The sequence below is a fragment of the Strigops habroptila genome, chromosome 2 (assembly GCF_004027225.2).
Source record: "Strigops habroptila isolate Jane chromosome 2, bStrHab1.2.pri, whole genome shotgun sequence".
Lineage (NCBI taxonomy): Eukaryota > Metazoa > Chordata > Aves > Psittaciformes > Psittacidae > Strigops > Strigops habroptila.
The window spans coordinates 94,821,509-94,849,375 of record NC_044278.2 but is presented as its reverse complement, the minus strand read 5'-3'; the positions used below and the strand labels follow the sequence as shown (position 1 = coordinate 94,849,375).

The 27,867-nt window shown below is 39.5% G+C and overlaps 1 protein-coding gene across 2 annotated transcripts in view; it reads right to left on the bottom strand.

Annotated features, from left to right (window-relative positions):
* Positions 1-23,877, bottom strand: part of RB1 (RB transcriptional corepressor 1) — a 73,740-nt gene extending 49,863 nt beyond the window's left edge. Inside the window, exons 1-11 of one of the 2 annotated variants that reach the window (XM_030476565.1) lie at positions 23,558-23,877; positions 23,168-23,285; positions 15,350-15,462; positions 13,165-13,299; positions 11,263-11,301; positions 10,607-10,674; positions 9,057-9,167; positions 6,382-6,530; positions 5,532-5,609; positions 3,799-3,908; positions 2,274-2,351 (exon numbers count right to left, since the gene is read on the bottom strand). In XM_030476565.1, the coding sequence (XP_030332425.1) occupies positions 2,274-2,351; positions 3,799-3,908; positions 5,532-5,609; positions 6,382-6,530; positions 9,057-9,167; positions 10,607-10,674; positions 11,263-11,301; positions 13,165-13,299; positions 15,350-15,462; positions 23,168-23,285; positions 23,558-23,646 (1,088 nt within the window). In that variant the 5' untranslated portion in view covers positions 23,647-23,877. Of the gene's footprint in view, positions 1-2,273; positions 2,352-3,798; positions 3,909-5,531; positions 5,610-6,381; positions 6,531-9,056; positions 9,168-10,606; positions 10,675-11,262; positions 11,302-13,164; positions 13,300-14,340; positions 14,473-15,349; positions 15,463-23,167; positions 23,286-23,557 lie in introns of those variants that run through there. The other variant, XM_030476566.2, reaches the window with a different exon arrangement.
* Positions 23,878-27,867: the final 3,990 nt, after the last annotated feature.

Below are 27,867 nucleotides of genomic sequence, written 5' to 3'. Positions count from 1 at the left end.
GTACTGCTTAAGATCTTCATCAATAACAAACAATTTGAGTGCATCCTCAGCAAGTTTGCAGACAACACCAAGCTGAGTGGAGCAGTTGACACACCATTAGGATGCTATCCAGAGGGACCCAAACAACCTCAAGAAGTGGGCCCATGTGAACGTCATGAGGTTCAACAAGGCCAAGTGCAAGGTCCTGCATCTGGGCCAGGGCATCCACTGGTATCAATACAGGCTGAGGGATGAAGGGATTGAGAGCAGACCTGCCAAGAAGGACTCACTGCAGTGGGGTTGGACTAGGTGATCTTTAAAGGTCCCTTCCAACTCAAATGATTCTGTGACTCTATGAAAATGCAGCCTTTTTTAACACAGATGCTTTGAAATACATTTTTCAGAGGCAGAGTTGTCAACATTCCTGTTGGCAACAGCATGAGAACACAGAGCCTTCTCCCTTCCTGGATCTGAACTCAAATCACATTAAAACTTAAATTCTTACTTTACCTTCAATTCCTTCCATTTCCAATAGAAAGGCTACAATTTCTGTAATCCTTTTTCTATCTGCTCTATCTGTAGCTAGATTAGAAGGATCTTAAATATAAAATCTTCTTAAGTTTTAAAATATTAGGGGAGGGGAAAAGGATGTGGACTTCTGCCAAAACACTGCAAGTGATAAGAAAAAGCATAAGGACAGTATAATAAAAAAAATAAAATAAAACCAGACAACCCATTCTCATTATGCTCTGAAACAGTACTTACACCCATTTTTATCTACTGCTTTCTATATAAATGACCAGACACAAATCCACTGATGAAAATTATTAGATTCTCACCAATTCCAGGACGCTTTAGACCAGATCCAAAGTGATTACATCCAGAAAGAAGACATTATAAGAAGATTCAAAATAATAAGTATGGCGCTTTCAACATATCCTGTGAGGCGGTCTAGTTAATACAGGGAGTTAACGATACACTTTCCACTCTGCGCTGCTGATCAAAGGTTTACTGCCATCTAGTGACAATTCTGTGGCTTTATGAGAAACAATACAGCCCAAATCACTGCTGGTGAATAAGCCTGTGCTTGAACTGTCTTAAATGCCATCAGTTTTGGAAAGCTCACAGAAAAGCCCAAGTGTGGATGGAGAGAATGTAAATATCTTGCTCAGCCTCCTCTGAAGATCAAAGCTGGTTCAGCACATTTCAAAGTTTTAGCAGTGCAGAAACTTGGTCCTCCTGGACCTTCTTAATACAGCGTCCATGTAAAAAACTTTTATGAAGCACCTTTCACAATGTTAGACGGTTTTACTTCCAGTATAACTGAAAAGCATCAATAGCTACCTATATCTGCCAAAAATGGCAGTTGTCAAGGAACTTGTTGTTAAATATACTGCATGCCACAGATGGTCTAGTTCCCAAAATCGCACATTCAGTCTGGGAACTGAAAGGCAAACTGATGCCTTTATGCCTAAAAAAGCATCACTGGCACCTAAAGATCTGAAGCATAAGACTAGAAAAGACCACTAAGGCAATCAAATAAAGCCTTTTGTAGACACAGGTGATTAAAAGTTCTTTAATTTCACAACTTGATCAATATCTATCTCAGCTGCATGTCTATGACTTAATGTCATGACCCTAATGTCTATGACTTAAGAACGACTCTCTGGGGGGACTTTTCTGTTTGTCCACATAGCATATGACATTGCAATGACACAGCTGGTTGGTTCTTGCGTGTCCAGGAATTTCTAAGCACCATTAGGCAAAAAACATACCAATTTTGTCAAAAAACTGTGTGGCACAAGGGAAAAATGGTTAATCTTCCCTTACAGAAAAATCAATACTAAGAAGAAAAAGATCACGGGAGAAGAAATGTGTGTGCATATACAATCTGGTATCGGGAAAGGAAGCCAGAAGATACAGAGCTAAAGTAAAGATGGGAAAGGAAGATGGAAATAGAGCATACATAAGTACTACCATGGAAGTATAAAGTTGCAGTCTCACAAGAACAAATACAACAATCTGTTTTACAGACAATATATATTTCTTAGACAACTCAGTAAAAAGCTTTCTGTTTTCCAACAACTGCACCAGGAACTGAGGGCAGTCAGCACCCCTCAGTACCTGCTCACTGCTTACTACTGACCAGAACTTCACTCTGGTTTATATAAAAGAAAAAAGACACCATAACCCAAAACCCCAGTTGCTTTAAAATTAAAACAACTACTCTAAAGATGAATATTTCTAGTTAGGATGTTAAACAAAAGAACATAGCTTAAAAGAAAAACTCATACCGAACAGGAGTTTGTGGAAGTATGAGAATATGTTCCTCATCTGAATTGGGTTTTAGTGGCATCCTGTCCGCCTGTGAGCTACAGAATTGGAAAACAAACTCATGAATAAATAATGTAATCCAAAAAAATAACGTTTTTTATCAAAGCTTATTAATCTGAAAACTGTGAAATAGATTTTTAGAAGATCTAGATATCCAACCACTCCAATTCTTAGAACAATTCCCAAGTAGATCTGCTTTGAGCAGGATGTTGGACTAGAAGACCTCCAAAGTTTCCTTTCAACTTCTTTTTTCTTTTTTAGAATTCCGTTTACAAACAGCTTAATTTATAAGTATAGCTGGTATTACCTCCATTTTAATCCAATCTTAAATGAATGTATTTTTCTAGCACAAAGTCACAGACTCACACTGTGACCTCAGATCAAGTTATGGAAACACTGAATTGTTAGGAAACACTGGAATTTAAGTGCACAACCGAAAAAATGAAACTGAATCACAGAATAGTTTGGGAAGGAACCTTTAAAGGTCATCTAGTCTGACTCCCCCTGCAATGAGCAGGGACATCTTCAGCTAGATCAAGTTGCTCAAAGCCTCATCCAACTTGACCTTGAATCCACAACTTCTCTAGGTAACCTGTTCCAGTGTCTCACCACCCCAACATAAAAAAATTTCTTCCTTACATCTAGTCTAAATCCACCCTCTCTTGTTTTAAAGCCATCTCCCCTTATCCTGTCGCTACAGGCCCTAGTAAAAAGTCTGTCCTCTTCTTTTAAGCCCCCTTTAAGTACTAAAAGGCTATTATAAGGTCTCCCTAGAGCCTTCTCTTCTCCAGGCTGAACAACCTGAACTCTCTCAGCCTTTCTTCATAGGATAGGTGCCTCAGCCCTCTGAGCATCTTTGGGACCCACTCCAGCAGATCCATAACATCTGTATTACTGAACAGCACTAGGGAATGTGCCTGGGTACTGGTACTTCATTGTTCTTAGTCTTCTAAACCACCCACACCACGCTTTTGTCCCATGCAAACTATCATGCCCCGAACAATGTCTGGGTACAGGTTGGAAGTCGAAATGGGCTGAAGACCACTTCCGGCAGGCAGCTTCCAAATGCCACCATCTGGTTTTAGGAAGGAGAGTCTGGACAGTTAAGCCCCAAGCCATTCCATGCCAGCTGGCCCCAGAGCTATAACACTGCCTCGGGCATATCTAATCAACTAGCATGACATGGCCTCAGCCTTCTCCTTATGAGTCCTCAGCTTCCCCTGGATGACAGGGGCTTGCACAGAGTGAGTGAGAATTACAGTAGAGCTTCCAAACAATTTTACGTAGAGTCCCACCCATATGTTTTCTCATTATTTAAGTGATAATGTAGAGCAAGTCTGGTGATGCCAGAAATACCTTAGCTGAACAACAAACTTAAAGAGGTCAACAGGATACAGAGATTTACATTTATAACACAAGGAGGCAGAAAACAATGCAAGTTCACATTTTCTATTATAAAACAAAAGCAACAAATAGAAATATTACCGTGCCATGACATCTGGCTGTAGAGTTTCATCATGATCCAGAAATAATCTTGCATCTATATCTTTGTTTTTGAGATAGAGCTCGTCATATTGTTTCGAGATAACTTCAACCTCAAAAAATATTGGAGAGAAAAAAAAACCCAACAACTTAACTTTACAGGAATGAGTTTGACTGAATTTACTGAATAATATAAGCTAGTCCCACCTCATGAATACAATGCTGAAATGCTAAGAGAATGACCTTGGAGCTCACAAAGTCACTTCTTACACAACAGCTAAAATACATCCAGAGGAAAATTATCATTCCCACACGCAAAGAAAGATAATTTTTTTATAAGATAAAACAATCCAAGATCATGACACTTTTCTGAAGAAATGTAAGTCTTGGCACTGTAAAGAAGCTAAAAATAGATAGAGTGGGAGACATAGCCTTGCAAATCAAACTAACATTTCCAGGCTTTTAAATCTTCCCCTCCAGAAAAAAGGAGGTGTATATAGGAGCAGGAAATGTAAAATGACTGTCCTTAAAACAATTAGCTCAGTCCCTGCCTCTGCTGGTTTGGAGATGAAGGCCAAGGCCCAAACTCAAAGCTTCCTGTTCTGAGTATAAGAAGTTTCCCCATTTCATATTAATATTTGTACTGCTGTAGCTCTTGAGACATGCCTATTTCTACAAAAAACATAGACCATTATTTCATATCCACATTGTTGTTTTTTAAGCTACTGTTAAACGTTTCTTAGTTGATTAGATCCCATATTGATATGACTTCATTTCATGGGAATATTTGTTAGTTTTCGGTTTGGTTTTTGTTTTGGTTTGATTTCTTTATTTTGAGTGCCCAATGTTAATTAGAAGGAATTTTTTATTAGGGCCAGATACTAATCTCCACTTCAAATCTGCTGCTGTGCTTTTGCAGAAGGCGGCAGTCACCTCTATTATCTGTTCCTTGAGCCCTCAAAACATGCTAAATGATGCTGTGCTCTGGCAAATTCCTGCTAGAAAAACAGGAAACAAATGCACACAAACCCAAATTAGTCCCCTCCCAGTCCCAAGAAAAAGCAAGCTGCAAATACCTCCTACACAGCTTCAAAATTTCAGGTTACCACATGTATAGGTGACACACAGACAAACTCACTCTTTTAAGAATGATGGATATAAACACATTGCAAGAAGTTACATTCTAAGGCACACTCTTGCATGCAATTGCATGTAGTTGTAGTCTGCTGCATCCAGGCTACAACTCAGCAAGATGAAAGTAATTCTACATGAACACAAGAGTCCAAACTCTGCCAGTTTTGAAATGAGCCTCATCTTTTGGATCTCTCTCCACCATGACTACAGTAACATGTCTCAATTATATTTAAATTAAGGGGTGTAATTTAAGACTGTATGCATTTATAGACTGACTTCAGAGACCTGATATTTTAATAGTTGTATTTTTGATTAATGGCCTCACCAAGATCATGGATATGCAACTCCAATGTCATGTTTTGCTTTGAGCAAAAGCACTGGTTCAGCCTCAGGAAATTCATTTATAAAATTCAAATGTAAAAGCTAAATATACTCCATGAAGACTGTAATCCCTGCTAAGCCACATTCCTGAAAAACAATGCATTCTGCTAGATGATTTTAGAAGAACCTATTAGAACTTCATCAATGTGTAAAGGCAATCTTAAGTAATTCGGCATGAAGTAAAGCACTGTTATTGAACTGTCTTAAATTCCTCCAATTACCTCTGGTAGCCCACTTGAAGCTACAATACCAACAGAATTCAAGAAGGGAATAAAGCTTGTGGAATACACATTTTTGACCTAAAAAAAAAAAAAAAAAAAAAAAAAAAAAAAAAAAAAGAAAAACCATAACATTAGTAATAGACAGAGGCAGCCACGCACACACTGCTTTTGCATCTTTAAATCAAGAAACTGAGACACTTCTATAACAGTTTTGTTTTCTATAAAGCAAAAATGAAATTGCTTACATATCCATGTGATACATAAGCTTACATAATGTTCCAGCAATGGATTATGCACTGCATTAAACTATTAAACCAGGAAAGAACTGCACTCTTCCCAGTCCTCTAACATTTCCACTTCCACCATCTGCTTGGATATTCAGGAGTTAGTCCTTTTTACACAGGAATGGATATATCAGAGAAGGGAAAGGAGAATGGGGTCTTTAAAATCCCCCACAGAAGCAGTGTACTTGCTGTGTACATTTTCTCATATCATGCAGCTGTGAAACCCCAGAGCAACCCTGCGTCCACATGTTACACACTTTGATCAGCCTCTAACTTCATACTCCATTCTTCACCGTTCAGTTTCCCTCGCAAAATTGTCACCCATACCAAAGAGCTTGGGTTTTCCTCTGTTGGGTTTTTACATCTGGTTGGTTGTTGGGTTTTTTGGGTTTTTTTACCTATGTTCTGGAGAAGCTACAGAATGGTAGAATACCTTCACTACTGAACTTGAGAGAATAGTTAAGCAAGCACAAGTACTGAGATTCTAAAAAAAACATTTTAATAAATTAATATTCCAGATGGGGCTTAGCAGCAAGGTCTAACAGGCTTTAAAACACAGGCATTACCTCATCTAAATTACAATCATGCTCTTTACAAAGGATTTCAATAACTTTTGTATCGGTATCAATTTGCTTTGAAGTACGTGTGCTCCTGTTTTGACCTCTTCTTGGAGTTCGAGCTGAACCATTAACAGCCACTGCAGTCACAGCAGACTCTGGAAAGATATTCAGAACAATCACCAGGTTAGAGGCATTTAAAGAAGAGAATTAAAATTTTAAACCTATCTAAATTTTTATATGATTTTTCAAGTCCTCTTCTTAAGTGTTTCCCTTTTCATCTGTTCTGCTGGGTAAGAAACCTTCACTGCAGAATACCTATACAAAAATAAAACTATTTTTTAAATGTATCGGTATTTGGACATTTTGTTTTTAAAAAGCTATCCAACACAATGTAATAGCACTTTCTGTAAGTAGTGCTATGTATAAGCACTACTTACATAAGCATGTGTTCTGCAAAGCTAAGAAAGTCTTACCTTTTCACAGAGGAGTAACTATTTTTTGTATTCTTACAGAAGCGTAAAACAAGAAGCTGAAAGAGTAACTTCATGCTATGTGTCTGAAGGTTAATAAAGTCCGTGAAGCTTCCCAGGGAAGTGGTGGAATCTGTGGTGGTGGAAGTGTTCAAAAACCGTGTAGATGAGGCCCTTAGTGACATGGTTTAGTGGTGGACTTGGCAGAACTGGGGTAATGTTTGGACTTGATGATCTTAAAGGTCTTTGCCAACCTAGTTGATTCTATACAGACTTAAGTGCTGGTGGGAACCTGCAATATGGTTCTGTGGGAATTCCTCCCTTCCCCAAATACAAGTAGGAACAAACAAGTTCACCTTGAAGATGATCTCCAAAAAAAAACCAAAAAACCAAAAAACAAAAACCACCTTAATTCAGTGAGGTGAAAATACTTCACTCTGTTAAGCTCAAAGTAGATGGCTTCAATACTGTCAGCTTGAAGTATGTGAATTACACTCATAACATAGGTTAATATAATTAAATATTGTTGATTTAATACTATAATCAGTATGCTGTTCTCATCTATAATTTCTATCTGTAATTCGATAACTGTTTTGAGAAAAATCTGACAAGCTACACTGCTCAGGTGGTTGCACCTTAATCCCCTCAGCCTTAGTCAGATTGTAAAGCTTGACATCATTTGGCACAACACAAAGCCTCTCAGTTACGAGAATTTGAACAATACATTTTCTTATTTCCTGAAAGAATGAAGCACTGTTTGAGAGTTTACACAGCACCTGCACATATCACACAGCTTCAAGTTAGAATCTAATGCTTTACACTTATGACAGTGATACCCATATTTGCAATTAAGTCTTAAGTGGCAAGTTTCTTCTGAAGATACAACGCACAGAACCAAACTGTTTCTATTAATGAGCTCCTAGTCTTCATAATTTCACTAAAAAACTATAAATCAGTGTGAACACAGAATTCAAAACCAGGTAGTTTCAGTTCAGTGTTCTTTGAAAAAGATCTGCTTTATAACATCCGAAATAAGTAGTAGCAATAATAATGCCTGAACTACTAAGGAGAACAAATTTAAATTCAAAATAGTACTGGAGGTAGGTAGAGACTTGCTTGCCACAAGCCCATCCTATCCCACCCTTTATTTGTACTGGCACTGGAGTAAAAGTGAGGTTATTTGTCTTTACCTGCAACAAATAATTACTAGGTCAGATAAATAGCCCCCAAAAAAGGGAACTTAAAGAATATAGCAGTGAATACATCATCTATTCTATTAAATTATAACCCAAGTGGATATTTAGTTGTGAAACAAAGAAATAAAGCAAGCAGATTTAGTGTTCTATAAATACAGTGTTTATAAGCATTAGTGTTGCATCCAAACCCAGCAGAGAATAAACTAATTAGTATTAAAAAAAATTGCTTTCTACACACTGTGACTCCAAATACTTCAATATATCAATTCCATAGCTTGCAGAAGAATATATCGAACAAAAATAGAATTCTATCTTTGAAAGTCACCATAAATGCTTAGCTTCCCTTTTTAGCAAGGTTTTCCAGGTTTTAGGTATAAAAACTGACTGTACAAAAAATTATTGCTGAATAAAAGTTTCTGTAGTGAAGAGCCATTATATTTTTCTTAAAATAGAGACACTACCTACTAACAAAAGGGATTTTACCTCTACTGTTTTATTTTGAGCTACCATTGCAATTAGGTTTTCTACCCATCATATAACTCTTCTAAATGTCTGTATCACCCAGTATCTTGTACATTTCTGTTGTCATCATGTAGCTATACGTCAATGAAATAAGAGTCATAGCACCATCTTTGCCTTTTGTAACTCAAAACAAACCTAAATTATAGTTCTCTGTCATCATCTGACTAGAACATGAATTCTTTTGCCAGAGTAAAACTGTTGTTCTAACAAGTCCCTAAACAACTTCTACCGGCAGAGAATATAGCAAATGGATGGTAGGAATAGGCAAAAAAAAAAAAAAGGGAAAGAAAAAGAATAATTATATTAAAAACACTGTGGTGTTCAGATAATTTAATTCAAGTTCGCTATCATCTAAATTGAACTAAAACATCAAAAAATCCATTTTAATAAGCTTAAGAAGTTTTATTATGTTAATTATGAATGTTAGCATGACTCTAATAGAAATATAACTAACTTATTTCCTACTTAAGTGAACAAAATTAAAAAACCTTACTGTATGGTTCCTTGAGCATAGCAGGAGGTGACAGTTTGATAAAATAATCTAAGACACACAGCAACAACTGGAAAGAAATCACCAGATCATCTTCCACTTGTAACACTTTACCTGCAAACATTTAAAAAGGTGAAGAAAATCTTTGTGAAATATTTGACTTAATTTTAAAAGTAATTTTGAAAAATATAAATATTCAGAAGTTCATTTAATAAAACACTATAATTAGAATTCAGAAAGCATGACACAGAATGACAGTGTTCTTTAAAAGCTTTTGATTTTCAAATTTGTGCTTCTTAAGAGGTTTGTTGCTTTAAAGATAGCATACATATATATTCACTATGCATACCTTTCAGTGCTCATTCCTGGTTTTTCATTTTACTACAGTGGAGTAACTGTGTAGACTATTTTACCTACATGTACCTCTTATTTCTGAGCAATTCTTCCTTTTTTGTGGTGTTACACAAGCTTGGTGGAAGCTGCTAAGGAGCTGACAGCATATAGTGAGGAGAAAGTCAAAACATGGTATCACACTGTATGCTGAGCCTGTCAAATTTATGAAATGACTTAAAAGTCACACATATTAGCAGGAAAAGAACTTTTAGAACTATGTAATTCCAACAGTTCCCAAATTACGATTCAGATGCCAGAGAAGATGTGCAGGGCCATTCCAAGATGGCGTTCACCACAGAAATCTGGAATGCCGACAGTGATTCAATACAGCTACAGACCACTGCTTATGCTTTATTTCCTCATGCAATTTTCCTAACTATTTTCTATCAGAATTGCCAAGCATCACCCAGGATCCCCTTGACTTCAACTATTTGCTTGTAAATTTTAGCTTTCCTTATTTTCAGTAAAAAAACAGGCTAAAAAAAGCTTTGTGAGTTTTGCTTTATGTTTATGCTTGGAGAATTCTAGTGAAAAAGCTCCATGAAGCTTTGTTGATCCACGACTGATTTCCATTGCAGAGATGCATACACTTTGCTGATTTACACAGGCCTGGAGTAAGCAGCAATTAAGATACATGATTCTTTCCTTTTTGTAGGAGTAGTACAATGAGCCAGGACTCCATGAACTACTGTAATTGTTTCATCACTCGGCTTTAACTGGGACTTCTGTCTTTTCAAGGAAGAATGGTTCAAATGACATAATTTCAGGGATTTACTATCTTGTAATCTGCCAATTTTTTCAGGTAATCATCCATTATGAAAATACTGACAGACTATAAAGCACCTCAGAATAGACTCAAATAAAGAATACCAACCTTTAAAGTAAAAAAAAAAAAAAAAAAAAAAAATCAAAAGCAATCATCTTAGAAAGCTTAAGTACATATATATTCATATACAGGAATTATATACCAGTGAAAAGAATAGTAATACTTCTTTGCGTGCAATTTGGCTGTTACAAAAGCCACGCAATCAAAACATTCTGGGCCTGTACTATGCATATTTGTAATAAGGATGCTAGTCTCCTGCCGGACATGTAAAACAAATCCATAAACTCACTTCAACAATATTCATTAAAGTAACTGTCTTTTAATTAAAACTCACCTTTTGCCAGCAAAAAAGTAATCCAGTAATTTTTTAGGACTAATACAGAACTGAGTTCAGCAGAAATCCTGTAGAGACACATTAACTGTCTATGGAACAATTCAAGGCAACATGCAACATTTCCCATACAGTTAAGTTTACTAATAATCTCATGCCATTCCCTACGTAAATATGACTACACATTTGAAAAAATTAAGTCTCCGTAAATTCATTCAAGAACTAGGAAATGTCCATATCATCCATGGAAAAGAAAGTGAATGTAGATAACTAACTGTTACAAGCTGTTTTCTCTCTGGTGCCTTTGACTAATGCCCTACCTCCAGTCACAGCATGAACTCAAGCTCATTTGGGAGTCGCTAAGGCATCTTTTCATCCACTCATTTGTTGCTATGATTAGGAAACTCACTCTCCAAATGTTCCGTTTCCACCATGGCGAGACACCCATCATAGGGTGGCGATCCTTCATGGAGGAAGTAATCAAATATATATCACTTCTGTGGCTCTCATCACCTCACTGAAACTTAAAGTCCCCACTAAATCTAAATTAAACACTTGACATACTGTGACGTAGGTCAACCTTGATGCATTAAAGGATAAAATGCTGACATGTTTTACATCTTATCTTAACAAACACAATTTAGGGAAGTCAAACTTACTCACTACTAGGTTGTTCCAGATAAATAAGGCCACAAGTCCTAGAAAATAAAAATAAATTCTTATTTTTAAACACTTTTCTGAAAGCAAACTATGCAATATCTTTGACTTCAATGCAGTAAAAACATGCCAGTTCACAAAACATTATTCTAACTTTAAAAAAAGAAATGCTGACTCTTGGACAACACATTAACAAGAAAACTACAGCCCTGCCAGAGCTGAAATAATGCTGTTGTGTATGTCAAAGCTTAAACAGCAAAACAATTTTTATTTAGGTTTTTTCTTCCAGAAAGACAAGATTTATATGTACATTGTTATTCAGTGGCTTGTAAAACACAGTAAGGTATGTACTACGGCTGTGCAGAACACTATAAAAGGGCATTTAAAAATCTTCACTATTTCTGCAGTGTCACTGCAAGCCCTGTGGTTTAATGTTGCTTCCTAATTATTCTAGGTACATGTCATTTCAAGAAATAGACTCAGTTTATTTAAAAACAAAACCCCTTTTTGTTTTTCCCTTGAAAGGGAAAAAAACCCTTTCAAATCCTGTTTGAAAAAAACTGTTACTGCAATTCAAGTTTCAAAAAAGCAAGCAAGTGAAGAGGAGTTAGAGGAGAGCAAAACCAAAAACATGCCAGTGGAAATCTGCAATGACACTTTTATAGCCCAGAAAGACTTGCAATTAGTAAAAAAAAAAATAAATTTACAACTTTCATAGAACTTCATAGCTTCAAGACAACAACAAACTTTACAAAAACATTCTGATATAAACATTACACCCAGGATAACAGTAAATGTGACTGACTGAACTTTGAAAAGACAAAAAACTTCTATCATATTTCTGCCTTGATTCTATAAACTACCAAGGGGTGACCTGCTACCCCTTTCAAAGGTCATTTAAGAGATATTTGAGAGCCTTTTGTGGTTTGAAAGGCAACACATTACAGTGACTCTGATTTCTGCAGGTGAGAAATACCACAGCATTCTGAAGCAATGGTATCAAACAATACAAGCACCAAGGAATGATGCTTCAATGTTTACTAATATGAAACAGTTTTTTACTGGTATATGCTATGGAGAATTTCACAGACCAATTAAAAACTGTCTCAGAGGCTATCAGATCTTGCCAATACAGATGTTAGCACGTCTGTGCTAACACTTATTTGCCTGCAAAAGCATCTAATGCCTTTATCATCTCTGCCTTCAAGTTAAAACAGAGTGCAGCAACCTACCACCTCAGAGTAACAGCATTTCAAAAAAAGCATCCATTTGAGAATTTCCCGATTTTTAAGTTCCACACAGAAAGCTCTTAGCACTTTGCCATATGCACATTCAATTTATTCTGCACAAAGAGAATGCACCTCTATTTTTATTGTATAGTCAGCTAAAACACTTGGGAAGATTTACCTTGATTACAAGTGAGAACTGCTAATAGACCAGGCTCTGCAACACCCCTAGATACTGGAACAAACAGCCTTCAGTTCCAGATATGAGAGAGAAAAACTATCTTATTTGTGCCTTTTTTCTTTCCAGAGCTCCTTAGAAAGAAACTCTTGGATCAGGATTTGGGGATTGGTGCGCAGGTAAAAACAGAAAGTCCATTAAATGAAAGAAATATTAGATAGTATAACAATCCTCTTTGTATCTGGAGAAAGCTTAATGTCATGCTACTCTTACTATTGTTTGTACTGCAACAAGAGGATTGTTTAACAAACCATTGTAATAGAGTAAAAATGTAAGATGTGTTTATTCAATGCATGTAAACAGTTCCACTTCGCTGTTCTGTAAATATTAGTGCACAGAGTTTAAAAGGTCTCTTCTAATGCACAGTTTGAAAAATGTAGGTACTTAAATGTTGACAGCCATAAAGAATTCATAATTTCAAAACAAAACACACGTACTACCTTTCAAACTTGTGGTATAGTGCAAGTAATACATCATATTTCTTTTTCAGCCTTGATACAGTGCTATCAACTTTAGTGCTTACAGTATCCATGTTAACATCCACCTCTTTCAGAAACTGGAAAAACGAGCATACACTGAAAAAAAGGAAAAAATATAACAGATTATCATAACTCTGAGAATAAGTGGTCTGAAGTAACTCTTACCAAGGAAAACCAAAAAAAACCAAAAAAACCAAACCAAAAAAAACAATCCACCTCACCAAAACCCATTGCCTTACTTCACTAAACTGCAGTATATTCTTACTACAACTAGCAGTGACTGAGAAGCTTGCCTTGGGAAACACTATTTATCTACCTCAAGCCCAACCTTGACATTATCCAGGTGCAAGAATACTGTTCAACTAGGTAGCGGAGGCATCTTGTGATATGGGCTCTAATACAGAAAGTTAGTTTTCTTGGCTAGCACAGGTATTATCTCTGGAAGTCAGAATTTGATAAGTAGACACAACTTTCTTCCTCACTCTGCCAGTACAAGCACAGAGATCCAACGCAGACATCTCCACTCTTCTGTTCTACCTAAAGTTCTACTTCAGAAATGTTCTTACTACTCTAACAACACGAACCTTGGCTCCATCCATGCTGAAGAGACACCCAGGAATGAAAACAGAGATGAATGCATTGAATTATATGGAATTTCGAGTCTTGCAACAGGTATTGGGGGCAAGGACATCCTCACACTTTCTAAATACTATTATACCGGGGAACAAGTTTTCCCTACTCGTTCATGTAATATTACAGCCAACAAGAAAACATCATCTTGTAATATTCATAACCAAAATGAGCACATTGCTGAAAATTAATGAGGAAGCTATCAAATACACTCAACTATTTCAACTGTATCAAATGTATTTTGATCCTTTATCAGAATACAGTATTCCGAGAGATTTTTTTTACCTTCGTCAGATTAAAAAACAGAGTATAAACCCAGTCAGAAGTTCATTTAGGAATTCTTTTACCGTGGCATGAAAAAGCTTTCAAATATATATCTGTGTAGCTCTAGAGAGTAAGATGACTGGTAAAAATCTCTGCCAGTTTGACCTTATCGCTGATAAAAACCCCAGGGCTAACAAGCAATTGAGTATTGCTAAAATCAAAACCAGCAGAGTAATAGCTTACTCTTTGAAACCCTACGGGAAAAAGTCTCTTTCAGTTTGCAGCACAAGTTGGTCTGTACTCGGGTGGAACATGATGAAAGTCGCTGCACAAATGCAATTAGATTTCATCCACATGGTTCCAAGTCAGCCAAGACTGAAGAGATTAAATAGAAATATAGAACCTGACCACTGCTCTGGGAGATGATGCAAGATAGAAGAGGCATGCAGAAGTCCAATCATAACAGATGACTTCCAGTAAACAGATATTCTGGCCCAAGCCTGGGGCTACTGCCACAACACGCCCAGCATTCTGCCTTAGCCTCCTGCCCTAAAGTATTGACGGGCTCTGCTCCTGCACATGCTTTCAATACAGTTATTAGGCAGATGGCACTACATTTCTGTCCTTAGATGAATCTAACACAAGGTATGCTTATTGCTGTTGCCACTTAAGTTTACCTTAAAAGCAGGTATTGTCCTATAATCTTAATTTCTGTATTATGAACTTAGTGAATATACAATGTAACAGTAAAAAAAAATTCCCTAGGAAAAAGCATGTACAAAAGCACAGAATTTAGGCTGGCCTTAAAATGTTTGAAAAAGAGTAGCATGCTGGCAAACTATTTGAAGAGTAATTTTTTTTTTCCACTTCTTGTGGATTTAGCCTTGGCCTAGTGTTGGAAAAAAGGTTTTATAGAAAACCTTAACACGGGAAAAGAAAGGAAAATATTTTAAATGTAATTTCCACCAAGTTTAATTGAAGACTTTAGGTTGAGTAAGAACAATAATCAGCTGTGTGACACAATCACAGCCAATCTCAGCTGAACCAAACAAGTATCATTGCTTCCTCAACTAAAATGTGATAGCAAGCCTCCTAGTTACAAAAATATTCAGAATTCCCATAAGTAACTTTCATTTTAAAATCAACTAGCCTGCTATGCATAAAGGCTCACAATGCTTTAAAAACATTCTCTTCATAAAAATATTGACTAGTTAATTGTTGAAAGTAAATTCACACACTTAAATTCACTTACTTCATGCCTATACTTTTCAGAAGCTCTGTGAAAGTGAATGTTAATTCATCCAGATCAATGGCTACAATAAAGATACAGACTCCCCATGTTTCCTTTTTCTTCTTGTTGGAAACCTTTTAGAAAGAGAAAAGAGCTTTTATATTTATTATGCAATAAAAGTGGCTAATATATGGAAAGCATTAATTTGTCCAAACAGGATTAGAAATAGTAAAACAAAATATCTTCCAGCAAACATTTAACTATAACAACCAGTTATTTGATAACTGCAAACCATTACAAGTTTTACATTACAGATTAAAGACCAAGCACTCCAACTCTTACTCCTAGAGTGCAAGATCAGTTTTACCCATACAGTTCAGCAAAGCTTTGAAATAGGAGCTGTTCCACATAATGTTCCACAGAACATTTATGCAAAGCAAAAGCCATGATTTACTTTTTTATAAGTTACTGTATTTGACTGTAACAAGACACTGAAGATTAAGGAATCAGGAGAAAACCCCTAAGAAATAAATAGAAAATCATTACAAGGACAGGCAATAAATACTTATGAACTTTATTCTCCAGCTATGTCTCAACCACTTATCACAGCTAAACCACAAACTCATCTGTTTAGTAAAGCGTGACAGTAACAAGCACCTTCAGGCATTCTCCTACCATACATGTACAATCAAGGTCTGTCTTCTGCTGGTTAGAAGTAAGGTAAGGTACAAGCTGTAACTCATCATCCTTCACCAAAGAAAAGCCACCCTACAATGACAGATATGCCATCCAGAGTTCAACCTTGATGGTTCATAACCTAGTCACTTGGAGCCAGGCAACCATCAGTTATGATTCCAGTACCCTTCCACCAAAACAGCATCTCAGCATAAAATCTCTAAAAACCAACGTTTTGTAGAAGCAGGGGAGAAAAAAAACAAACCAGATATACCATGGGTTTCAGAAACAAAGCTATTCTGAAGACAGAACTAAGTGTGGGTGCAGCCCTGTAAGACTCCTAAAACAGCAAATTCAAAACACTCTTCAGACATTTGGCATCCTTGTAAACACATCCCCAACAACAACCAGGCCTACATCTGCTTCAACAAAGGAGCAGCACTTGAGTGCATCTCTCAGCAGCTCTAGGTCCAATTTGACATCCATTAGAGAACAGGCTGAAACAAATTTTTTCAAGTTCTTTCCTACACAAATGAATTAAAGCTGACTGTAAAGCAAAAACGCAGCAGCATCATTCCCTTCAACTGTTTTGCCAGAGCCGTAACTCCAGGGGAGCCAATCTTATAACACAGATTAACAGTTTGTTTACAGCCAAAGACAGATGATTCATCCCAGATGGACTGAGGGCATGGGAATGGACACTAGACAAATTCACAGCCAGAAATTCATTTTGAGGGTTTTCTTCTTGACCACAGCCTAACTCAAGATCTTTGTTGCTACACCACCACTACAGAAAATTGGCAGGACAGGGGCTCAGTGTTTGCCCTCGGCTGTCGGTCAGTTTCAGTAAGATGACTTCCAGCGACCTTATTTCAACTCGTCATGAATCAAAGCCTACCAATCACTAACTCAAAGATTATTTAGCATCTAATAGTCTATACAGCTTTCTTTCTTTTTTTGTTTAGGATTCTGTGGAACCAATGCTGTAACTCTGGGTAACATAGGTCAGCTCTGTTGAATCAATATAGTTTTCTTTAGGAAAAGATCTAAAACTCTTACAAACTCTTTCAAAATATTTATTTTTTATTCTGGACTTACTATTACCACAATTTGATCCATTTTAGCAGGTCATCAGTTTGCAAAAATCTAGTGAGAACAACATGAAGGAGTTATAGGCTTAAAATGCTCAAACTGAACTATTGTGAAATGGGGTTCTTGCCTCTCTTTTTTGCAGATGTTGTTGCAAGATGCTAAAGGCACTAACAGAAATAACTTCTATTCTCTACCTCAAGAGGTTCTCCAGTGCTAAACCAGTCACAGGAGGAGATGGTGACAGGAAGTCTCAGTTCTAGTTTGCAGTTAGAGATGTTTATTATTCTGCCAACACTGATAAAAGTTTTGATGACAGCCTACAAAAGTGACCCAGGAATAGAAACTTCAAATGCTGTTGTATAAAAGAAGGTCAAGAGAAATGTACATGACAAATATGCAAATGTAGATGTGGTTTTGATTCAAATGGGATACAGGATGTCACACTGTGAATACCAATACCTTAAGTTTTGAAGGGGATTATGTGGAACTTGTTGGCTTACTAAAAACTCAGCTACACACCCTAATCAATATAGAGAATGAGCTACATGGTACAGGAAACATTCATAGATATGTTTATGGCTACAAGGGAGTAAGATGGCAGGGAAAAAGAATCAAGAAGCATTCACAATAGAAAACTGATCAGAATCAAAATTCATAGGAAAAATTTCCTAGAAAAGAAAAATCTGAAAGCGAATACTGTACCCACTGTCTACATATAAGAAGTTCTGAAGAAAGACAGTTAGATCCTCCATTTTTCAGCAATAAGAGGCTTAAATTTTCTATTGAACATTGTCTGGAATGGAAGATTACTATTAGTTCTCAAGAGATTAAATATAATACTAGCTAAAAGTAATACAAGTCAATGAAAAGTATTGAACTGATGAAAATAGTTCTTCTGATAGGAAAACTTCCCATTACACTTTTCTTGCACGAAGCAAGACTGAGAGCAACACCAATCTTCCCTCAGGATGGGCAGAAGAAGAGTAAACAAAGAAACTGTGTGCCAGTTAGCGATGCTTTTAAAGTGCATACACATACATGCAGCGCATCTGCTACTAAAATACTGAGTATCACCAGCAAGATGCCATGGTGATGATTTAAGTTTGCTAAGGGACTTTCGGTAGCTCCTTGTTTTTTGTTTAATAACAGAAGATTCTAAAATACCTATAATTCTGATCATCCACCCAAAGCTTCAGTGGATTCAGGTTCAGTTTGGCTGCAGTTCTATAAATAAGAGACAAAGCTCTACACATAAAAGACTTTATTAGCTCACGTGTGTTTCATGCTTTTGGCAAAAACAAGAAACCTCTGCGTGTCTTTTAACATGAGGTTGAGGTGGTTTACCAAGTACAATGTTTTCTTTTTCATAAGAAACTGCAACCAAAATGGACTTAATTTAAATGTGAAATTTTACGGATCTGGAACATTTGACCTGCTCATCACTAACTTCTTGGTCTATATAGAGCAACCTTGCTATACTTAAGAACTCATTCACTTCTCCACTTCAGCTATATAGCTCACCTTCTAAGTTCTCTCCACTCAGAACACAGCTCAGCTGTCATGCGAATCAAGTGCTCTGCAGCATCTGCATACCAGTGTAAGTGATCAGTTGGAGAAAATTTCAGAAAGTAAGATGAGCAATTAAAAATAAGGAAAGACGACAGAAACATCTTTAGGTGCAAGAGACTTTCTGGGAAAAAAAATAATACGGCAGCAATAATGCATTCTCACACCCACGGGGCACAGACTAATCACCACTGGCTTGAATTGCAACACAGAAACAGATCAGTGTAGTACTTCGGTAAGAGTTAAACTAGGAAGGACTAACTATGCAGACTGCAGATCTTCCACCACCAGAATTTTTTTTAATAGCAGGTTAGACAGGCACTTAATAAAAACGACTCAGGAATTCATGAGCCTGAACAGCTGAGCAGCAGCAGAACAGTGGGCCACATTTCCCAAAGAGTGCTATGAACAGCAAACAAAAAATGAAGCTCCTACCTATGCTCCACATACTACAGCAAGTGGGACTGATGAGGTTGAAGCACACCAGACCCTATGCCTCAAGGTCCTTGGCAGATTCTTATTTATATCAATTTCCTAAACCACTTCAATTTTCTTTGAAGAAGTTTGGTTCCATGTCATCTGTTCCTTACACCATTTCTTTCAAACATAGTAAGCAGCAATTCACTCAAGTTTCTTTTTTCTGCTTACATCACCCAATATTATATTTCAGATTCTCATTTTGTTGTTCCTTACCAAAACGAACAGTAGCAGAACATAACAAATGCCCTGAACTTGTTCCTAGCAGTATTAGTATGGCTTCCTGTACCTTTCCTAGTCTTTCTCACACCAACAATCACATGCTGCTCACCAAAGCACATTAGTAAATCCACTAAACCTATTTAGTCCATCTAGAGTTTACAGGCATTGATTCATAATACAGATTTCAGGACAGTTATAAAAATTAAAGAGCATGAGAGAAGCAAGCATCAGAAACAACTGCTAAGCCAGCAACTGTCAGTGTGTAAGAGATTTAAATTAAAACAGTAAAAACAGCACAGCAACTCTAAAACAATTTGTATTCCTGGGTAGGTTGGTTTGGTACAAAAGAGAAATGACAGAAAGAACAAAAGTCCTTGTGTGACACTAATGCAAAAGCTCTTATTTACATATACACTGCAATGTTTACAATAAACTTGTGTGGGAGTTCACTGGATATAAAAAGAATTTAAAAAATAAAACATGTTTCTGGTCATGCATCAGATGCCTTCCATCACACCATACACCAACGGTGCTGATTCAGTCCACCATTTCTGGAACCAGTGTTTGGGGTTTTATCTGAGATTTTGAGTTATGTTTTCATTATAGAAGAATGTAATTAAACTCTGGCTGTCACAGAGGAAAGCCTTAATGTTCTCCAGCTACAAAGGAAAACACCACCATATATAACAGACAGTTGTAGCACTTTGAACAATTTGAACAAACAAAAACTAGACCTCCACGCAGGTCTAGTTTTTCCAACTACAAGTCAGCCTCATTTTCCAGAAAGACTGTGTAACATTCTCCTCCACACTTCTCACAGGGGTTCAGCTGTTTCAAGAACTCCAGGCCCAGCTGTGATAGGGTGCAGCTGCACAGCCTTGACTTAAACTGCTGCCAAAACAAGATAACTTGAGAGCAATGTAAGAAAAGCTACAGTACAGAGCTGCACAAGATAAGAAAGGTAAAATTTCAAAGAGAAGTAGGATCATTAGCAGCACAAAGATTCAAAAGAAAAAAATACCTGTGTGGAAAGATGTGACATCCTGAAGGAAAAAAGCAGTAAGCCAGCCAGTTTTGGTGGTGCCAGTGGCTTCAGTAGATGTTGGCACAGAAGATTCATTCCAGGGAGCAGAGGATACTAACATAACTGGAACAAGTCACCCAAAGAAGTCGTGGTTGCCCCATCTCTGGAGGTGTTCAAGGCCAGGTTAGATGGGGCTTTGAGCAACCTGATGTAGTGGAAGGTGTCCCTGCGGCTGGCAGGGGCTTGGAACTAGATGATCTTTAAGGTCCCTTCCAACCCAAACCATTCTATGATTCTTTCTCCTCCTGACTGATGCCTGCCTGGCCAGCAAAGACTCTAGGTCTCTCACTGAAGGGCAGGCTGATAAGTCTACCACCATCCTAGCAGTCGTGTGTGTGTGTGTGTGTGTGCGCCAAAAATAATTGCTTTATACTTTTAAGCTGCATATACCTTGCTTGCAGAGTCTCTTTGCGCTTGATTACATGTACCCTAAGTGAGCCAAAAAGGACAGTACTAATAGATGTTTTCACTTTAAGCCACTAAATATTCATTGAGCAAGGATACAGCAGGTGTTCAGACTAGGCCCAAGCCCACATCTGCACCCTGAATCTCTGCAAGTTACCACAATATCTAATGTCTGGACCACACCACTTCCTAGTTAGTGCTACAAGTCCCCTCTGCATCCTGAGAGGCTTGGCAGGCACAGTTCTGAGATCGACCACAAAGAACAAAGCCAGGGAAAGTAAGGTTTCAGGTCTTTATGCTCTGTAAATGGCTTGAGAGTGGGATCATTAGATGCTACCTCTATTTCCATCAGTGGTCTGATGATTTAAGCTTCCTCAAGTTCAAACCAACAACAGGGCTAAACAGAAATGTTCTGGTAGGTATTTTGTCTCAACTGGTGTCCTGCTATTTCCCTTTTTGCTTGAGAACAGAAAGCTGCTACGTAAGCAGCTTCTGCTGCAGTTCAGAACTGAACAGGTTAGCACTGAACCACGTTGATTAAAACATACACAGCTGGTGCTTGTAGGACAAACCCTGGGACAGCCTTTCCAGCACATTACCTTCACCACAGGGGAGAAAGAAATGGGCATTTAAATACAGCCTCCTCATGAGTGCCTGCAACCTGAACCAGAGTCACCCTGAGAAGCCAGACTCCCTGTGATAACAGTTTCACTTGCAAAGAGAAGCAGCAATTAGCCAGGCTGTTAACTGACTTTACTTCAAACTTGAGTGAAGCCTGCACTGGTCTCAACTAGAAGAAGCAACTCCAGTGCCTGCGAGCTCCCTGTGGAGGCACATGCTTGTCATCTTCCTCATTTCAACACCTTGCTGATACACTAGAAATATTGAGGAAATGGCTTTGGATTTATCATCATCACCACAGAATGGTTTGGATTGGAAGATCCCTTAAAGACCATATAAGCTCCAACACCCCTGCCATGGGCAGTGACACCTTCCGAGAAGGTTGCTTAAAGCCTCATGCAACCACAACATAATGGAGACTTTTTCCCTACACAATGAAAGGCTCTTAGCATAAGCCTTAACTGCAAGACAATAAATATTAGCTATATACCATAACAAAAATCTAGTTGTTGCCTTGTTCTGAATAGGTAAAGGAGGTCATCTTCAGATGCTGAAAGGAAAGGTTTCAAACACCCTGCATCTTATCTGACACTGAAAAACAAAATTTCACCTGTAAGTGAAATTTGCAGAATTATACTGAAACCTGACTTGCTTTTTTCACTTTTTTTTTTTTTTTTTCACTTTTTTCACTGCTTCTGGTTCAGCTCATATAGAGGAGCTCGACTATGCTTTTAAATAAATATTCCCTTGGATCCATGACCAGAAATTGCATCTGTTGCTTAAGAAGTTGTACACAGTCTCTCTCCCATGCTATAAACTGTATTGTGTTGTGAAACTCAGATGCATCAAAAGCTGGTATACCCATAGTGTGGTTTGAAAACCACAGACAACACAGATGCTGTCACAGATAGTGACAGCACAGATGTGGCAGGTCAGCTCAAGATGCAGAAGAATAAGCAGAAGTTGCAACAAATACATGGATGCTAGCCCAAGAGCAGGCATAGTACCCCAGGTATCTTAAATTCTAATTTGGTCTGTATAAGAAAGCCTCAGTCATGATTTAATTGTATTGTAGCTGTTCTCTAAGCAAGCTTGTTGAGACAGCAGCAATATACTAAGAAGGAATTAAAAAAATCAGAAAAGAACTTAACATTTTAATCTGTTTACACATGCCCAATGACTAACTTTGAACGGAAATACCTGAACGATAAGTACATAAAGTTTAGCATGCAGGTAGAAAAAGTGTTTAACATGCAAACACCCCTTTCTCTGCAACACCCTTTTTCAGACCCCTTCTGCAGCCTCATAAAGAAAGATGCAGTGGGAAGGAAACATAGAAAAACAGGATGACTAGTATAACGCTGACTCGGACATATTTGAAATAACTTGCGGTTTGAAGAATTAGCTGATCACATGGTATTGTTTTCTATTGTTATTACCAATCCAAAAGAATTCTTGAGTCCATACCTTTATTGGAAAACTTTAACAAGAAAAGGAGATATACAGAAACCGATTTACATAGGCACACACATGGCAACATCCAACTTCGGTCTAACTGCACTTAGTAAAAACAGTCATGCTGCACAAGCCTTGGTTGAGAGACACCTGCCCCCCAGCCCACCGAAGTTAGTTCAATACTAACGGGCACAGGACAGATACCACACCAGAGGTATGAGTTACAAGCAGCAGGTACTCACTAGAGCTCCATCCGCAGCCGATAAGCTCTCATACGTCTTCCAGGCTTTCTCCCTCACGCCCTCGGACACTTTCAGAGCATCACAGAGCACAACGAAGTCAGCTTCGCCGATGTCGAGCCTAGGAAAAGCAACAGACATCGCCAGCGGAGACTCCGTGCAGCACGCCAACTACACACCGGGCCGGGAACTATGGAAGGGCACCGGTGACAGGGCCCCACCCAGCAGAGGAGCCGAGGCAGAGGCACAGTCCGCCCCACGGGGCACCAGGAGCCCGGCAGCACCCCGGGCCCGCCACCTCCGGCGGCGGGGCAACCCGCCCGCTTCCCCAACCCGCCCCGCCGCGGCAGCCCGCAGCCCGCGCAGGACGGTCCCGGCCCGGGCGCCGCTTACCGGGGTGCGGCGAGCGGCGCGGAGCCGCTGTCGGGGCTGGCGCGCTGGCTCCTGGCGGCGGCCGCCCTGCGGGGGGGCTTGGGCGGCATGGCGGCCACTGGGCCCCGCCGTGCAAGCGCCCGCCGCAGGCGGCAGTAACGACGGGCTCCCGACCGCCGCGGCTGCCCCTGCCGCCCGCCCGCTCGCCCAACCTGCGGGCAAACTGCGTCCCCGCCAGCCGCCCTGCCGTCACTTCCGGGCCGGCTGCCGCTCCCCCACCCCACCCGTCCCGCCGACGAGGAGGAGCGACGGCCGCGCCCCCGACACACAGACCGGCTCCGCGCGCCGCGGAACCCGGAAGGAGAAGCTGACCGCACCAGCCGCTCAGCCAATGAACAGTTTCTTTCTCCGCGATAGCCAATGGGAGACAGAGCTGCTGCGTACCGGCAGCGTGGGCGAGGGCGCGTCCCGCGGCTCGCGGGCGGGGCGGGGCGGGGCTCGGCTCGGCTCGGCTCCCTGAGGTAGCGGCGGGAGGGCGGCCTCGCCTGTGCGTGCCCGCGGCGCCTCACGGCCTGCCAGGCGCGGGCTTACAGCTGACGTGAGTCAGCGCTGAGGGTGCCACAAGAGGAGGAGCGGCGGCGGGTGACCGAGGGAGGCAGGGCGTCTCGGTGAGGTGGCCAGCGCCGCTTCCTCACGAAATGAGCGCTTGCACCCTCGGCGTTAGAGGTCCTCCAGCGTCCTTCAGCCACTCCAGAGACGATAGCATAGCTGTTTGTGGTATTTCAGGCACTCCACAAGCTGGAGGCAGTCCATACATGTTTTCTATGACATGGGAAGAACCGTAGACCTGTACATAAACGTAAATAAATGTATCGATATGGAGCAGGACAGAAATACAAATCCTTTATGGCCATCTCACTCTGACGTTCATCCGAGCCCTGATACGGTGGCCGTGTGGAGACCTCATAACAGCCCTCCAGTATCCGAAGGGAGCTTATAAGGATGCTGGGGAGGGACTCTTCATCAGGGACTGTAGTGGTAGGACAAGGGGTAGTGGGTTCAAACTTAAACAGGGGAAGTTCAGGTTAGATATGAGGAAGAAGTTCTTTACAGTGAGGGTGGTGAAGCACTGGAAGGGGTTGCCCAGGGAAGTTGTGGATGCTCCATCCCTGGCGGTGTTCAAGGCCAGGTTGGATGGAGGCTTGGGCCACGTGGTTTAGTGCAAGGTGTCCCTGCCTATGGCAGGGGGGTTGGAACTAGATGATCTTAAGGTCCTTTCCAATCTAAACCATTCTGTGATTCTAAAGCATTACTGTGCATTACAATTACATAATATTACAATTTAATAAATTCTCCAGGCTTTGAGGCATCTTCTAGATTTTAAGCCAACAAGATTCAAATCCCCAGTGCCCTGATGCACAGATTTTAACAGTCTACTCTGAAGTCTGCAACCACATATCTGCATTTAGAAGGCAGATCACTGCTGCAAGCGATGAGCACATTTACTTTCAGATTTTTGTTACGAGAACTTCTTAGAAAAAGCAAAAACATTTGTATGTAAGGACTCTCTACTACATGCACACATTTATTAATCTGTAACTCAACTAGGTTTAGTGAGATGGCTCTCAAAGCTCTGGATTTAAAAATAAAATTAGTACAATTATGGTATACAATAAAAATTCCCAAGTATTTTTAAGATTCACACACTATTTGTTCAATCTTTTTCTTTATATTCATTAACTTATTTACAAACAGGAGAACAGTCTTCTTCTGGTTCATAATTAGAATTAAACAAATTACAGTAAAGTGAATACAGGACAAATGGGATTTCTGAGGCAAATCAAAGTACACAAGCTCAAAATAAAGTGGTTGAATTGCAGATTATAGTGGGATTTAGACATTCCTTATTATGATTTTAGTAAAACTGTGACAGTAACTTTGCCCTGGTTCTAAGCACATTTGTATACTTTTTGTAGTCAGATGGTACCAGATGCCATGGAAGGTTCGGAGCCTGGGGCTGTGTGTTGTCTGCAGTGGAACTGCAAGGCAGATCTACCAGCTTGGAAAAGTAAGCTAAACCCCTGAACAACAGACGAGGCCATTGCCCTCTCTTCACACTGGCTTTAAGAACTTAAAATGAGAGCAAAACATCCCAGAAAACTTGGTCGCAGCCAGTGGAGACCCTCCCAGCTGTCAGTGAGAAGGAAACACACCCTCCTGGGTTGCTTCCCTCACAGCTGCTTTAACATGCTTCTGGAGCCAGACCCTAGATCATCCAAATGATAGGCAAAGAATCTGTGTTTCATAACCCTCTGTGCGCTAATGCTCAGGGAATATCATATCCTTTTAAAGAGCTGACAACCAGCCTCAGTGTAAATACTAATTTTCTAAAAATGTTGGTGTGCCAAGCTCCTTCTCAAATAAAATTTTATGCGCTTTTTCATCAAGCAAGGCATTAAGGGCTCCTAAACAACCAAAGTATAATCTCAGAATGCTTCAAGTTACAACTGGAGGGAGAAAAAGGGAGGCAGCAGATGAATTGAGTTACAGTAACCTGTAATCCTCCATTCTGGAGCGTCAGATGTAGTAGCTACATCTGAACTGCAGTAAGATGACTTAATGTGTATGTTTGTACTTCCAAAGAAAGGCACATGCATGTGTAAAACCATATGTAAATCACTGCGCTCTCCCCGCCCCCCTTGTTAGATATGGTGGTTTGAACATTTTAATCCTATTTTGAAACGTTTTCTTTTAAATGGAGCCTTTGGGCTTTTGCAATAAAATTACAAAGGAAAGAAGAAAAGCAGCTCTTACAAGAAATGAAGGAAACACTGCAAGGTCAAACAGAGTATTAATAATAATGTCTTATGTGACCTGACAATATCTTTATTCTAAACATCTTGCTGCAACAGCTTTTAAAGTGGAGGTCATAGACAGATGGCAGTCTGTGAAACATTGCCCAGTCAGGCTGTCCTGGCTCATTGTTTCCAGATGCTACACAATCTTAAGTAATTTTATTATCTTGATTTTTTTCACTGAAAACTGTTGCTATAGTTTCATGGCAGTCGCCTGTAGGAATTGGAGTCATGCTTTCATTGCAAATGAAACCAAGCCTTTGTATTTTGACTCTCACTGCTCAGGTGTGATAGAAGCTTGCTACTTTTTAGTTTTCATTAAAATATTTGTGATGGGGAAGCTCGATTGAAGTGCACCTCATATTCTACCAAGACTAGCTGCTTATTTCTATGTTACGACAGACCTCTGCCTCTTAAGTTACAGTTATGATAAAACGAGTTCTTCTGGAGCTTGTTGTACCCCTTGTTGGTGAGCCTGGCTCCTAGTATCCTATCCCTAAGTATCCTACACAAAGACTCGGTTCAAAATATGAAGAATAAAAATAATTTCTAAAAGTTAATATTTCTACAGTGATGTAAAATCCTGGGACCATGACAAAACTCAACCCATTTCTCTCTGAACAGAGAGGTATTTGTTAGATGTTGCCTCCTCTAAGAGTCCAAAGCCTCTCTCCATATATACACGTTATTAATAAGAAGAGTATTTTAACTCCACATTCACACACATCTGTGACTTGCTCTTCTCCGAGCATTACGTAGTGCACTGCTGAAGTCTCAGGTACCGTGGTGGTCAGTTTAAGGCAGGAATCTCTACCAGTAAAGTGTCTGACCAAATTGCTGCTGGGATCTGAAAGGACACTGTGGCTCATGTTGCTGGATGGAGAAACATCTGCATGTATATGATGCCTATATGCAAAACCTCAACCCAGGCCGCTGCACGGATGCTTCTGGTGCTCTCCCTTTGTGATTAGTTTAGAGTGGTTTTGTGCTGATCGAAGTTTTTAGACTTGAGCATCACTTTTTTCTCTTTTTACTCAGACAATAATATTTATCTATCTGTAGAAAGATCATAACTACTTATAACTGTATAAGGACCTTAGACATTGCATGTTCTCTGTAAGTGAAAATGGCTGTTGGAGTCGTGTCTATTTTAGATTTGTGCTAGCATTGAGGACCAGGGTACTAAAAATAAAACCCCTGACTGGTGCAATCGATCAGATGAAGCCCCAGTGCAAGTGCAATTACAGCAGAAAAGAAGAACCATTCCGTGTGCCCCCTCTGCAGGGCAGTTTGTTTCGGTTGGTACTGCCAACTGGTACTGAAATAAAGGTCAACAAACCACAACCCTCTTGTTGCTTGCAATTACACGGCCCCATTAATGACCCTGCTGCAGTCCCTCCCTTCCTATCCTGCTCAGGCCCAGGTTCTGCTTCCTCTCGCCATGTGAGGAAGTGTGCTCCAACACAGGGAACACCC